This window comes from Pelophylax lessonae (assembly GCF_965119305.1).
Source record: "Pelophylax lessonae genome assembly, chromosome: 1".
In the NCBI taxonomy this organism is placed as follows: Eukaryota; Metazoa; Chordata; class Amphibia; order Anura; family Ranidae; genus Pelophylax; species Pelophylax lessonae.
In genome coordinates this window covers 167,827,255-167,841,952 of record NC_138768.1, presented here as the reverse complement: position 1 = coordinate 167,841,952, position 14,698 = coordinate 167,827,255, and the positions used below count along the sequence as shown (strand labels likewise).

At 39.6% G+C, this 14,698-nt stretch overlaps 1 protein-coding gene across 1 annotated transcript in view; it reads left to right on the top strand.

The window, feature by feature from the left end:
* The window catches only part of ST8SIA4 (ST8 alpha-N-acetyl-neuraminide alpha-2,8-sialyltransferase 4), a 280,666-nt gene extending 267,241 nt beyond the window's left edge, over positions 1-13,425 (top strand). The window contains exon 5 of the mRNA XM_082262070.1: positions 12,207-13,425. Coding sequence (XP_082118196.1) covers positions 12,207-12,489 — 283 coding nt within the window. The 3' untranslated portion in view covers positions 12,490-13,425. The remainder of the gene's footprint in view (positions 1-12,206) is intronic.
* The last annotated feature ends 1,273 nt before the right edge of the window (positions 13,426-14,698 follow it).

Genomic DNA, 14,698 nt, shown 5'->3' with positions numbered 1-14,698 from the left:
TTGGAAGTGATGTAATGTATTGGTATTGTATTTTTGGACGAAAACTGTACTGATTGAACAAAAACCATACGATCTGGTATCGTACAAGCAAATTGTGTTTGTCCCTCCGGAAAATTTTGGACAAAAGTTGTGTACTAACAATCCAATTATCGTAGGATTGCTTCTAAAGCATTTTTTTTTTTTTTTGTATGATATTCTGATTGTGTGTATGGGGCTTAAAGGGATTGTAAAGTCAGAAGGTTTTTTTTTATCTAAATAGACTCTATGCATTAAGATAAAAAGCTTTCTGTGTGCAGCAGCCCCCTAATACTTACCTGAACCCCATCTCTGTCCTGCAATGTCTGCAAATGCCTCAGCCATTCAAGACTCTCTCTTCTGATTGGCTGAAACACAGCACTGGCACTATTGGCTCCCGCTGCTGTCAATCAAACTCAGTTAGCCAATCAGGAGACCGAATGGCAGCACCGTATCTGAATGGATAAACGGAGCTGCAGCTCGGCTTGGGTGCCCCCATAGCAAGCTCCTTGCTGTGGGGGCACTCGACAGGAGGGGTGAACCAGAAGAGCCAAAGAGAGACCCGAGAAGAGGAGGATCTGGGCTGCTCTAGGCAAAACCATTATACAGAGCAGGTAAGTATAATATGTTTGTTATTTTAATAGGAAAAAACAAAAAACACAACGTTACAATCATTTTAAGGAGAATATTAATTAAAGCACAGGGCTCAGCTACTTTAACATCTTGTAAAAGTACTGGGAGAACTAAAGTACTAAATTATTTTTGATATCTTACAGTAGAAAGTAAATCACGTTTCTGCTCCTTATCTGTTATAAGAACATATCAGTTTTCTCAAAGTCACTTCACAGTCAGCTTCTTTCTGCCAACAGAATGTTGTCATAATGGTGATAAGAGTATTCCACATTCGCAGAAAAGCACTCCACGACTTTCTCAGTTATTATCAGAGCACTATAGCCAGAATGTGCCAAAAGTTAACTTTTTTATTTCTCAAGTTATTTCTCAAGAAATAGTTTGAATGTGATCAAGGTCAGCATAGATGGAAGACAAAATGGCAGCTTGGCTGGAACCTTCACCCTCTCGACAAACATTTGCTGATTCTGCCCAGTACCATCTTATGTCAGTACATTGTCATACCTTCAATGATCACAGTGCTCAGTTATAGCTCTTTGGACAATTTCTAGTGTACTGATGACATAAATACATTTAGAAATCAAAGTTTATTAAACAAATGTATTTCTCCTTGTATTTTATGATTTTATATAAACACTGTTACTGAGTTTAGTAGACTGAATGTGTCACCAGAGGTGACAGCCAACTAATAGGTAGGACAAGTGCTAAGTGATGTAAGTCCACAGACAGGGGGTATTTTACTAAAACTCTTGTGTGCAAAATCTGGTGCAGCTCTGCATAGAAACCAATCAGTGTCTAGGTTGTATTGTCAAAGCTTAACTGAAGTTAGAAGCGGATTGTCTACCATGCACAGCATCACCAGATTCTGAGTACTCCAGTTGTAGTAAATCTCACACACAGACTGTATGAGCAAACAGTTGACAAGGAGGTGGTCAGCTTTAGATGGTCAGAATAGTAGCAGACAAGCAGAACTTAAACAGAGTCCGGACAATTCACAGAAATATTAAACCAGGGTATAATGAGTTAGGAGGCAGAGTCAGACAAATATGAGTGCATGGCATGAGATAACAAAGTAACCTGTTTTTCAGCCACAGGCTCAATGTCCAGAAAAGAAAGCAATGGTACTGTCGCAAAAGGAAGGGCTTGGGACCCACTAATTCTGCTGGACAGTTAAAAGACAAAAAAGGACATCATCTCTACATACAATGTAAAGTCCATAAATGTGTCCATAGGAGAATGTCCATAGTAAGCAAAGTCCATGCACAGCTCCCTTGGGAGGCAGCTCTGTATACAAGCGAGAAGGAGCTTGGAGGCAGCTAGGGAGAGAGCACAGATTCCAACCTAAGTGCAGCATGAAGGGCTTTATTAAAAAACACAAACATAGGAAACAGCAGAGCATTAAACCATAGTAGGCGTAGAAGAAGGAGCGCATGCTCCGCAAACGCCTCACCTACGGCATCCCATCACTTCCAGGAAGTGACGTCAGGAGAAGGCACCCGTGCATTCTACGGCCAGAGGAATTGCCGCAAACCACCAGCAGTGTCCCAAGAAGCCATGACCGCTAGAGGTCTTCCTAAACTCTCACTCCATTGATGGGAATGATTTCTCACTTCGCCCACCATGGTTTCATGCCCTGCTGTTTCCTATGTTTGTGAGTAACATCACTTCTGTTTTTATTAATAAATCCCTTCATGCTGCACTTAGTTTGGCACCTGTGCTCTCTCCCTTGCAGGCTCAATGTCCCGAACTCTGCTTAACTTTTCTTGATTAGGATACAGTTGTGCATTGCAGATAGTAAAGATCAGTGGATGGTGAATCAGATCAGCACCAAAAATGGTTTTGTCATTAAACCAATTGTCTATAGTTGTATTTTTTTTTTATTTAGAGAATGATAATTACATTGTTATTAGTGTACATTAGAATCAAGCAGTCATCTGCAATTAGAGACAGATGTCCAACCCTGGACGCAGATAGATGCTTACAAGGTTGGACATTTTGTCCCTAACCGCAAGTAGCCACTGGATGCGCATGTACACAGTAAACAGTAGTTGTTCCTTTCAGCCTGTCATTGCTTTGCTTTTGAGGCTAGTTTTGTTGAATCACTTATTAAGTCTTTATTGGTAGTCTTATCATTGATACTATATCTTCTGTCACAAGCTGAGAATGTCTGATATTTCATTTTTGAATCATCATTTGTCATTTGCCACCTCAAGTATGTAGTTTATATATACATGTTTTGTAACCATTCAGCTTCAAGAAGGCTCCTGGATTTAAAATATGTTCTAAGTCAGTTTTTGTGGCTTTACTATACAAAAATGTCATTTTCTCTGGTATTTCAATATAAAAGCATTCAAGACATGGATGTTCAAGTCAAGGAGGTTATTCTGTAGGCAGCCAGTAATTTAAATTCCTGGGAAGATGTAGAAGCAAGAGTGCCTTCAGGTTTGTCCTGAATATTATGTGTGTTAGTAAAGATAACGCCGGTAATCCTGATGCATATATTTGGCTTAAAATTGTTAACATTATTAATCAGTGTAATTTTCTTAAAATTGTTTGGCAAATTACTTTCCCTTATGCAAAAAGATATAATTTCCAGGACATAAGGGGCAGTGAATGTAACCAGTAAAAAGTGTGGGCTATTCTCAGTGATTTCGCTGCTTAAGTGCAGTGAGAATTGGAATTTAAAGTCGAACTTCACTTTTGAATGGAAATCTACAGTCACATTATGCTATAACATCAGCATTGTAACAGTAGTACAAACAATAATTATTTTTGACAATCCAATATAAGCTTACTTGAAAAATCTCTTTTCATGTTGCAAGTTCCTAAGTTTTCATTCCTCTGGACTACATATCCCATGTTGCCTTGCTATCTGCAAGCTGTAATTCCTTTCCTGACTTGCCTCCTGAAATTAAAGCAGAGTTCCACCCTAAAAACTATCTTTGCACCATCCACTAGCTTAGATGAACCTGAAAAAGAATTGGATAATTAAAAATTTTTTTTTGTTTCACTTACCTTGTTTTTAATGAAAATATACTTACCTTCCTTCCTCTTCCTCCCTCTGCGGCCGCAGCCCACAACGTCACTTCCTCCTTGCCTTGACTCCTAGGAGATGAGCGTCATCAATCCCAGAAGTCAATGCGCCTGCATCGGAGTCACTCGTCACTTCCGGTGCAGGCACGTCATTCCCTGCTGAACATTTTCACACAAAAAAATCACACAAAAAAAGTTCTTAAAAATTTTCATTTTTGATAAAAAAGCCAATTATTGAAAAAAATTAAAAAAAAAGAGATTTTTTGATTTTTACTTTGGATTTCAGATCTGGGGGGGGGGTCTAAAAAGTGTACATGTGAAGTTTCAGCTCTGTAGCCTGTCCAGAACCATAAAAAAAAGATCGTTTGTATTAGAAAACTTTCAGATCTTCACCAATATGGCTTCTCGGTTTTCACACCTTGCCGGTTTAATAGAAGGCATTTTTTTGGGTTCTTTGCAGTCAGGAAAAACATCTGAACTTGTGTATAGTGGTACTGTGCACAAGTTCTGATGTTTTGCCTGCCTCCAAAAAACCCCCAAAAATGCCAGCAAAAACACACCTGGGCATTTTTTTTTTTTTGACGCTAGCGTTTTTTTGGCATTTTTTGGGGTTCTTTTGAGGCAGGCAAAACATCTGAACTTGTGTATAGTGGTATATATACACACATACATATATTTATATACACACCTAGACATATATAGGTGTGATAGTAGCAGAAATATATTACTGTAAATGATTTCATTAGAGCAAGCATATATTTCTGCTACTATCACACCTATATATGTCTAGGTGTGTATATAAATATATGGATGTGTGTATATACACCACTATACACAAGTTCAGATGTTTTGCCTGCCTCCAAAACCCCCCAAAAAATGCCAGCAAAAACACACCTGGGCATTTTTTTTTTGACACTAGCGTTTTTTTGGCATTTTTTGGGGTTCTTTTGAGGCAGGCAAAACATCTGAACATGTGTATAGGGGGTATATATACACATATATGTCTGAATATATACCCCTAGACATATATAGGTGTGATAGTAGCAGAAATATATTACTGTAAATGATTTCATTAGCGCAAGCATTTATTTCTGCTACTATCACACCTATGTATGTCTAGGGGTATATATACACATATATGTGTATATATACCCCCTATACACATGTTCAGATGTCATGTCTGACATCAAACATGTCCTCAAAAAAGCACTGGCAGTGGCAGCCCCTGCAGCATAAAAAATGCTTGGCTGGTGAGAAGCCATATGGGTGTGCCGAAGCAATTCAGAGAAATGATCATTTCTCTATAGCGGTCACCCTGCTATGGAAGGGTTTTGTCACCCTGCCATAGCAGTCACTGCCAGTTAACCCTACACTACACTACGGTCCCCTTACACTTAACACTTTCCCTACAGAAACTAAATTTTTGAAGCTAACTTAAGTGTAAAGGAGCACTCTAACTACACTAGATATCCCTTTCCTCAAAAAAAATAGCTAAATGACACTTTTAATCCACACTTTACATCCACAGATGCTCATTGCAACCCCGGCACCCCGGCTCCTACCTCCTGCTGCTGACAGCCTGGACCCTGCACCATCAATGCTGTACTGTGCCTGTGAAAGGTACAGGGAGCACACTCTATTACCCAGAAGTTTGAAGGAAAGCAACGCTGGGGACCTGAAGCTGGGCATGGTAAACAGGCAGGGTAACTTATGTTTGTGCACAGATACTAAGAAAACGTATTGGGTAATCAAGGTCAAGGGCCCTACAGCCTCATAGGACAGTGAGAGAAGAATGAAAACTCCTCCTACAAGCTTTAACTAGTGGTCAGCCGGACACTGATAGAAATCACAAGACTGCTATGTACTGCTGATGAGAAAAGGTATTTAGCAGTTTATATTTACTAAAATAATTTCATTTCCATGTACTTTGTACTGTGGGAGACCAGATATAGTGAATGCAGGGTCCTGGGTTTAGTAAAACTTTAGGCAAATCTATACTCTCGTGCTTATATCCTTTGCAGTTTCTGCTAGATTCTCTTGGATGTTAAAAAAATTAAAGATTTATTTGTTCATCTCAGAAACTTTTTCATGTATGAGACAACCTCATCTTAGCACCTATTTAGATCTGCATTTGTCAGGGTGCTGCAGTTGATTGCTGACCTGAGGCAACTGTAAAACGTATCACCAGGGGTATCACCAGAGGCTTGCCCTGAATGTAGCAAACACTATAAATTCACTAGTAGGCAGAATCTAAATAAGAACACTGCAGAACACAACATTGGCATGTCTGAATAAAGATTTAATAACCTTTATTGAACATTTCTAACTTGAGTTTTCTTTTGGTAAACCGTTAAGTTGGGTGGTTTAATTCTGGTTTAATAGTTTCTGTTGTACTGACATAGAACAAGCATGCAGATCAGAAGAAATGTCAAAAGCAATTTTTTTCCACATCTGTGGTTTAAAGTAATTGTAAAGTCTTGTTTAAAAAACAAAAAAACAAACATATTATACTTACCTGCTCTGTGCAGTGGATTTGCACAGAGTGGCCCAGATCCTCCTCTTCTTGGGTTCCTCTTCACTGCTCCTGGCCCCTCCCTCCTGTTGCATGCCACCACAGCAAGCAGCTTGCTATGGGGGCTCCCAAGCCGAGCTGCAGCTCTGTGTGACCAGTAAGGCACAGAGCTGTGGTTCGGCCCCACCCCCTCTCTCTTCTTATTGGCTAAATTTGATTGACAGCAGTGGGAGCCAATGGTGCCGCTGCTGTGTCTCAGCCAATCAGGAGGGAGAGTCCTGGATGACCAAGGGTCTCGTGGACATTGTTGGATAGAGGAGGGGGCTCAGGTAAGTATGAGGGGGGGGGGGGGGTACTGCACACAGAAGGCTTTTTATTTTAATGCATAGAATAAATTAAGGTAAAAAACCTTCTGACTTTACAACCCCTTTACCATAACAAAGCAAAAGGGTCATCATAAGCACTTGGGGAGATCACCATGTTACAGCTCATGTGCAAACTGGTGGTTCCAAAAAAACATTCCAAAAACAGTTAAATGCATCTTAGATGCAGATCTGAAGGTGGTCAGAGGCATCTTTAAGGGTTTAATTCACATCTGTGCAGTGCGCTTTAGGTGAGTTTTACATGTGTTTAAGATGCGTTATTGAAATCTGTATAATGTGTGTTTTGATGAAAGTGCAACAAAGATATGCCGCAAGTAGAATTTTTTTCAATGCATCACATTTAAAGTAAAACAGATGTGAACAGGGCCTAAAGGAACTCAGATGGAACCTTGACGAATCAACCTAAAATAATCTGAATAGCAGGTTGAATGGACCTGAAAGTGTGCCTATCTATACAAACCCTCACTCTAAGGTATTTTTAGGTGTTTTTTGAGGAGAGATCAGTTATCAGAGAGAAGGGTAAAGCCTCATACACCACTGCTAATTTTGTTTTGTTTGTTCAACCTAGTGGGTTGGACCCGTTGTACTAACAATGTGATGTTAGTACAACGATCTCCCCTGCTGTGCTATTGTGTTCTGACAGGGGGACGTCCCCCCCCCCCCGCCTGATTACTCCGGTCAGCGCTCCTAGCCATTGGCTGGGACCACTGATCGGGAAAGGATTGGCAGCCCTTTTTCAGCCATCCCTTTCAATAGAAGCTGGCAGAATGGCCGGCTTCTGTCAGACCAACTGCACTTCACACGGGCTGAATGGCCGCCGGTTCCTTTTGAACTGGCCGATGCCGTCTGACACTCGACCCATGTGTAGTAGGCTTAAAGGATCAATGAATGGTATAAAGGAATAAAGTCTAACGATGACACTGAAAAGAAAGACACAACATTCAATTAAAGTGTTATTAAATCCACAATTTAACTGTCTGTATATGCAGTAAAGCATGCCTGTTATTTTCACTGTGGAACCTAATTGGTTAATACTCCCCATTGTGTAAAAAGGCGGTTTGATCCTGTCTTTTCTGATCCTCCCCTCCTTTCACTGTGCTCTGATAATCTCCTAATAACACAGAGTCTTTGGTGTCAGGCTACACATGGCCAGTTTGATGTGTATTGCTAGAGAGGTTTTTTTTTTTCTTGGGGAGAGAGTGCATGTGATCAGCACAGGGCCAATCACCACTGTCTTACCAAATGCAGTTGACCTCCCAATTACAGATGGTCAAAACACCCAATAATACCCCGGATACAGCTCACAGGAAATCCAATCCTTCAGCTAGTAACCTCAGCTCAAAGTTCCTCCAGACTAGGATAGTTAGACAGTACAGAACAGTGATCTCCCAAAGGGTGTATCTATAATGATCTAGAAGGAGGATTAGGACGGGTCTTATTTTTAGTCACCTTCTCTGTAGAGTAATGCAGCTCGTTAAACCTGACTCTCTGGGTCTTCTGTGAAAAGGTTCTGCCACAGAATAGACGAAAGCAGTAATGAGGCCGTTTTTTTTTTACACTTTATTGGTGATAGTTACCTGTCTTTCTTGTGTCTCAGCGGATGAGTTCATTCATAAAAAGATGATGTTTCCTTATCACTCCTCTCTTGTAGCTCTCTTTATTTGGGAAGGGGGGGGGGGGTTATGACAAATGGTCCTTCTCCAAACTGAATATTGTGCTAAACCAGAGGCTTTCCCTGGGGGCCTCGGTCTGTCTCCTCCCGTTCGGTCTCCTCTTCCTCTACTCTGGTTTAGCACAATATCCAGTTTGGAGAAGGGCAATTTGTCATAACCCCCAAAGAAAAAGAGGGCTGCAAGGGAGGAGTGATAGGGAACCATCATCTATCTATGGTTGAAGTCATACTCTGAAGCATAAGAAAGACAGGTAACTATTACCAATAAAGTGTAAAAAACGACTTAATCCCCATTACTGTTTTCACTTATTCTGTGGCACAATTTTTCATAGAAGACCCAGAGAGTCAGGTTTAACGGGCTACATTACTCTATAGAGAAGGTGACTAAGAATACGACCCATCCTAATACTCCTTCTACATCATTAGATACACCCTTTGGGAGATCACTGTTTTGTACCATCTGACCACCTCAGTCTGGAAGGGCTTTGAGCTAAGGCTACTAGCTGGAGGATTGGATTCCCTGTGAGCTGCATCCAGGGTATTATCGTGTGTTTTGACCATCTGTAATTGGGTGGTCAACTAAATTTGGTAAGAGGCTGTGTGCGCTTCCTTTGGAGGTGGCGGATATCTCTCTTTGGGTCACATCTTGATTTCATCTCATCTATCACTATATGTGGACTGAGAATAGACTTTATATTCACTTTGGTGTGATTTTTAGTAAACAGTGCTACACTTCTCTATTTTAATTAGAACATATTGACTTACAAGATGCTTCTGCATGTCAAAATATGTTGGTACAAATGTAAAAGGCTTCTTTTGATTATATCAGGTTATTTGAGTGTTACATGGAAATGTTGACTACCTGGACAACTTGATGAAAAATAAAAAGATGTACTACATTTTTACTGTTATGCAATTACACAATAATATGAAAGCCGTTAACAACCAGCACTGCGGATCTTCATCTTTTTTCTGTCCAGACAATATTAGCAGTTTCAAGTATAACAACAGTAATGAACAGACCGCATGCAGCCATCATCTGCCAGTCCAGCATTGCTGCTTTGACTCTGAAAATAATAGCATAATATGCATATGGTGCCATACTGAACCACAACTAAAAAGTTTACGTTTGGCTAGGTCATGCATATCTGTGTGTACACCTATAGGTGTTGTTTATTAAATATGTTGCCTAATTTGTATAGTCATGGTTAATGTTTATGCTCAAATGTGTCATAGTGGAATTTTTTTTAGACATATACAGTATGTGACTATTTTATTGGGAAATTGACAATGTGTTTTAAATATGTGGATGCATCCATTTGTAAGATATATACATGCTGTGCTTACTTTAACATTATATACAGAATAATAGTTGTCTCCTCTTAACCAAAGCAAAGTCTCCTGACTAGAGGTGGTCAATAAAAATCTGCTCTGCCTAATGTTTTCCCAACTCACTTTGCTAACCTGATGTACAAACGTCTTCAGATACAGATGCAAGTTTATCAGGGAAAGCTTTTGAGAAATCTCTTTAAAGCGGAGTTCCACTGTTTTTTGTGTTTATTTAAAGTCAGCAGCTACAAAAAGGCCTTAAAATGGAAGTTCCACTTTTTAGGAATGGTGTTGCGCAAACTCTATCAGTAAAATTTGTGCATCAACAAAATCTAAACAGTACATAACCTATGATATTTATTGACTAATTAAAATGAATCACAAATAAAGTGCACAACAATAGTGCAGTCTATGTCCTATTGCATTATAGTATGTGATTATTCAACGGTGATTTAATATATGAATCACTTGCTTCAAGAAAAAAACTTCATATGTCAACATTTGAAAACCACTGGTGTGCTTCCACCTCCTTGTGACACCTCTGTGCTCCCAGAACTCTCACCTTAATGAGTAATCAAATACGCCTTTTGATTACTATTCCATACTCAGGGCAATGTTCCATGGATCCAAGCCTAGTTCCAGATCTGACCAATGTGTCTAGGTGATCCGTAATGATGGTCCTTTTAAGGCTCCGTCCACTGCACCTATCCGTATGTTTAGGATGAAGCAAAGTGATCTCCCAAGTGTAGTAGTAACAATACATGAATTTATTAAAGAAGAGAGACTCTTACATTCAATAACTGTTAAAAATTCCTTTGCGTATCCCAACACAAGTTTCATATAGGTCTCCAACATCACTTCTGGTCTGGGATGCCCTACACGGTACATCACGTCACAAGATGTCATCCCCTTTCACACGGGCATTCCAATCAAGTCTGCCTGTTTTCTGGCAGATATGATCTGAAGGTCTATGGACCCCTATTGGGAGGTGAATGTAAATGGACATGTGTTCATTTACTCCCCCTTACCCCCGAGTTTGTCCTAGTCTGGAAAATAAATGGAAAAGCACTGAATTATTTTCCATTTTTGTGGACTGGTTCGTGGTAGGCTGATGTGAACGGACAATGGAGTCTGTTTACACCTGGCCGCCCACATAGCTGGTGGGGTCTGCCAGTGTCAGCTGGGCAGAAACTGAACAGGCATGGAGGTCAAAACACTGACATCCATCCTGTTCTGCTCCAATCAGCAGGGGATCTGCTCACAGATCCATTACTGAATAAAGCATACTCCACTTCATGTGAAAGGAGTTAAAAAAGGAGGCGTGCTTCCACCTCCTTGTGACACCTCTGTGCTCCCAGAACTCTCACCTTATTTTTCCATTTTTGTGGACTGGTTCTCAGTAGCCTGATGTGAACGGACAATGGAGTCTGTTTACACCTTGCTGCCCACAGAGCTGACGGGGTCTGCCAGTGTCAGCTGGGAAGAAACTGAACCGGCATGGATGTCAAAACACTGACATCAATCCTGTTCTGCTCCAATCAACAGGGGATCTGTTTACAGATCCATTACTGATTAAAGCGTACTCCACTCCAAGGAGTTAAAAAGAGGACATTTTGTCTTTACAAACAGCTGCTGGGAACTGTTATTTAGAAGCAGTAGCACTACCACTTATAAATGGCAGATGCCTGCTAGTTTCTGTATGTAAACAAGGCAGCAGAGATCCTGGGTAATAGTGTTGATTAAATATGGTCAATATAGCCAATACAGAAGCTGGGATCTGTCATTTTCTTATTAGCAGCAAGCAAATATTGTAAAGTGCAGCTGGCCATTGTAATTGACATGAATCTATATCCCCAGACAACGTGAATGAGGGGACTTTTCTTTTCCAATAGAAGAATTTTTTCAGGGTTGGCTGTTTTTATTTCATATTTACATTTTTTGTGAATATGTAACTAGTAAATAAGTACCTATTCTGAAACCCTACTCATTCACCTGAGGGGGCCTTTTGGGGGACAGGATGTGAGAATGAGGCCCCATGTTGATAAGGACAAGGTGCCTTGCATGGTGCAGGGAGGCTTTGCTGCTCATCCTTGGAAGTACTCTCTCAGTGTAGCCTGGTATCGTTAAGGGGAAGGATGGTTGCATGCTCATTTTTTAAGACCATTCAAAATTCTGGATAACTGTTTTTGGGGAACCTCATTAAAAAAAAAAAAAAAAGACAAGTGGGGTCCCCTAAAGTTTAAAAAAAGACTCTTATACAAATAGGATGGAAAGGTACGGTAGGGCAGTGAGGACTTAGGACTCCTTATTTTATTTTAACACCAGAAAAAGCAGTCCACATTGTTTTTTTGTTTTTCTTTCCTCATGAACTCCTTTTTCTGTTTTCTGCATACTTTGATATAGATTTCAATGTATCTTAGGATTGCATGCTGCTGGTTTAGACTCTGACAGCTAGGAACAACAACAATTTTTATTTAGATAATACAGGTGCACCTATTCTCTATCAGATCATTCCAACTATAATACACAGAAACAGCTAGACCCCAGAACAATTACAAAGATTATAAAGAAGGTTGCAATTGCGGTTAATTAAGCATCTGTATTCAAAACAAATTTATTTTTCCCTTTCCAGGTACTGGCTAACAAACAAAGTACAAATCAAGAGACCAAGCACCGGCCTTCTGATGTATACCCTGGCAACGCGGTTTTGTGATGAAATTCATCTGTATGGATTCTGGCCCTTCCCCAAGGATATTTATGGAAATATCGTAAAATATCATTATTACGATGAGCTGAAATATAAATATTTTTCTAACGCTGGCCCTCATAGGATGCCACTGGAATTCAAGACACTGAATTTATTACATAATAAAGGAGCATTGAAACTGACAACTGGAAAGTGTGAACAGCAATAACAGTTTCTGAAATGTAACAAGTTACATAATCTCACTTGAGATATTTTTAGGATATTTTGGAGCTGTGCTCTTTTTAAAGGATATAAAATAGTGTTACTCCTTAAAACCCACGCTTGAAGCTGGATTACTGTTACTAGATGATCAGTTGGGCGCCAGGTGCTATAAACTAAGCTACTATAGGACGTTTGAATGAAGTAAGTGCCACATTTTAATAGAAAACATGAATGTTCAACTCATGTTTACAAGACAAATGCAATCACCATGGATTTAAAGAGATGAATCCCCTACACATGTAATGGATCCCAGAAAGAACTGACCAGATCTGAGTGATGCACAGTGGCGTTTGAAAAACTACTGGCACCTAGTTTACATTCACATTTGGAAAATTTGTGTTCACGTGGCTTAACGTGATGCTATTGGTCCCATCCTTTTGATTGCCCTTGTATTATGAATTTGTAATTTTTCTAAACATTTTTTGTAGATTAGAAACAGATATGAATGCTATGAACTAGAATAGACAAATAGATTGGTTTAATATAGACCTTAGCATGGCTTTGAGGGTTAATACACTCAATCACATTTTACTGCCAGTATATATAGTGTTCTGAACTTATGTTTCAAGTAAGTTGGTAGTAATTTGAGTCAGGCCATGTGTCACTGAAGAAAAGGAGTTAAAAATGACAACTATGAATGTTGTGTTTGCCTTCTGTAAAGAACTTGGCTGAACTTTTTTTAAAGTGGAATCATCACCTACACAATGCATGGTACCATTATCTTGAAATAAACAACGTTCATCCTATCAATACTACAGAGACTAGCAACATCACTGTTTTAGGAGGAATGGGTTTTAATGAAAGTTGGTAATTCAAACTTGGAGCTCTTCTGTCTGGGGATTGGATTTCAGTAAACATTAAAAGTGCATAGTCAGTTTTTTGTCACTTAGACAGAGTAGAGTTAAAGTCACATAATAACCTATTTTGCCATTTAATTTGTTCACGTGTGCTTTCCCTGTGCTTTGCAGATCTGTAGATTATTTGTAAAAACACTTCAGCAGCAGCTGAACATCACAGTTTCACTGTTGCAACTATGGCAGGAGATGTCTTTAGTAGCACTGTGTACTACTTGCAGTCAAACTTGCAGTGCACAGGAAAGGGTGACAGCGCAAAAGTTGAACTTAGGAAGCATTTTCACTGTATGAAAGAAAGTGTTTGTGGATTCTCATAGCAGGTATTAAAAGCAGGACTTATAGAAGCAAAATAAAATAAAATTTGAAAATGAGAGGGACACAACCAACAACATATTTGGTTTATGCGTTTGGATGATTTGCTATACATAAATGTGGCAGCAAGCAGTAATTGTGCACACAACTTTGCATGTTTCATAAATACACTATGGGTTGCAACTATAATCTGATAGCCCTTAGTGATTTTTCTAATCTATTAGTTCCCAGTTGGTGAAGGACTACCAATTTACAGTATTTAGTCTAAGCCTATGTTTACCCAAACCTATTTTTTTTTAGTTTTGGATAGCATAAGAAAGGGATAAAACCTTATCAAATCATTTTCTGCTTTCTTTATCCTGTTGGGGAGATTTACCTTCACTTTCTGTCATGGAGATGGAAGAGAAAGGGAAAAGAAAATTTCCACAAAGTGAGGGAAATCCACCTGTTAGACAGTTGTCCCCAAAATGGTGTCCCCTTTGAAAAATTATCCTTCTATTCCTGCTTTGGGAACAATTTGGAATTTTCCATAATTTTCTGTTTCATTGGCAATACCCATCAAGACACCCAGGGGCACAGACAGGGGTTCTAATTCTTCCCAACTCTAGCCAAACTAAGGCAAGTGGTCACAGCTGTGATAGAGCCTCATATGCTGGGTGACTTCTTGGATACCCTATTGTGTCCAATATTAAACTCATTAATTGATACTACTGGCATGATTTTGTTTGTTAGGATAGGAAGAGCAGAAGTATTCAACAGTCTTCCTTTCGCTAGTGCCCACATTTAGGCTTCTGAATACTAGACTTTGTCTTGATCACGCTTAAAAGAAAGACGACTTCTGGAATACCCTGTTGTGTCCAATACTAAACACTTTAATGGATACTACAGGTTTATTGAAGCTTCTGGTGAGCAGTTATTGTAGAGTAGAAGTGACATTCAAACTTCTCCATGCTTCGAAACATGAGACTTTGTCTTGATGTTGCAGTCTCA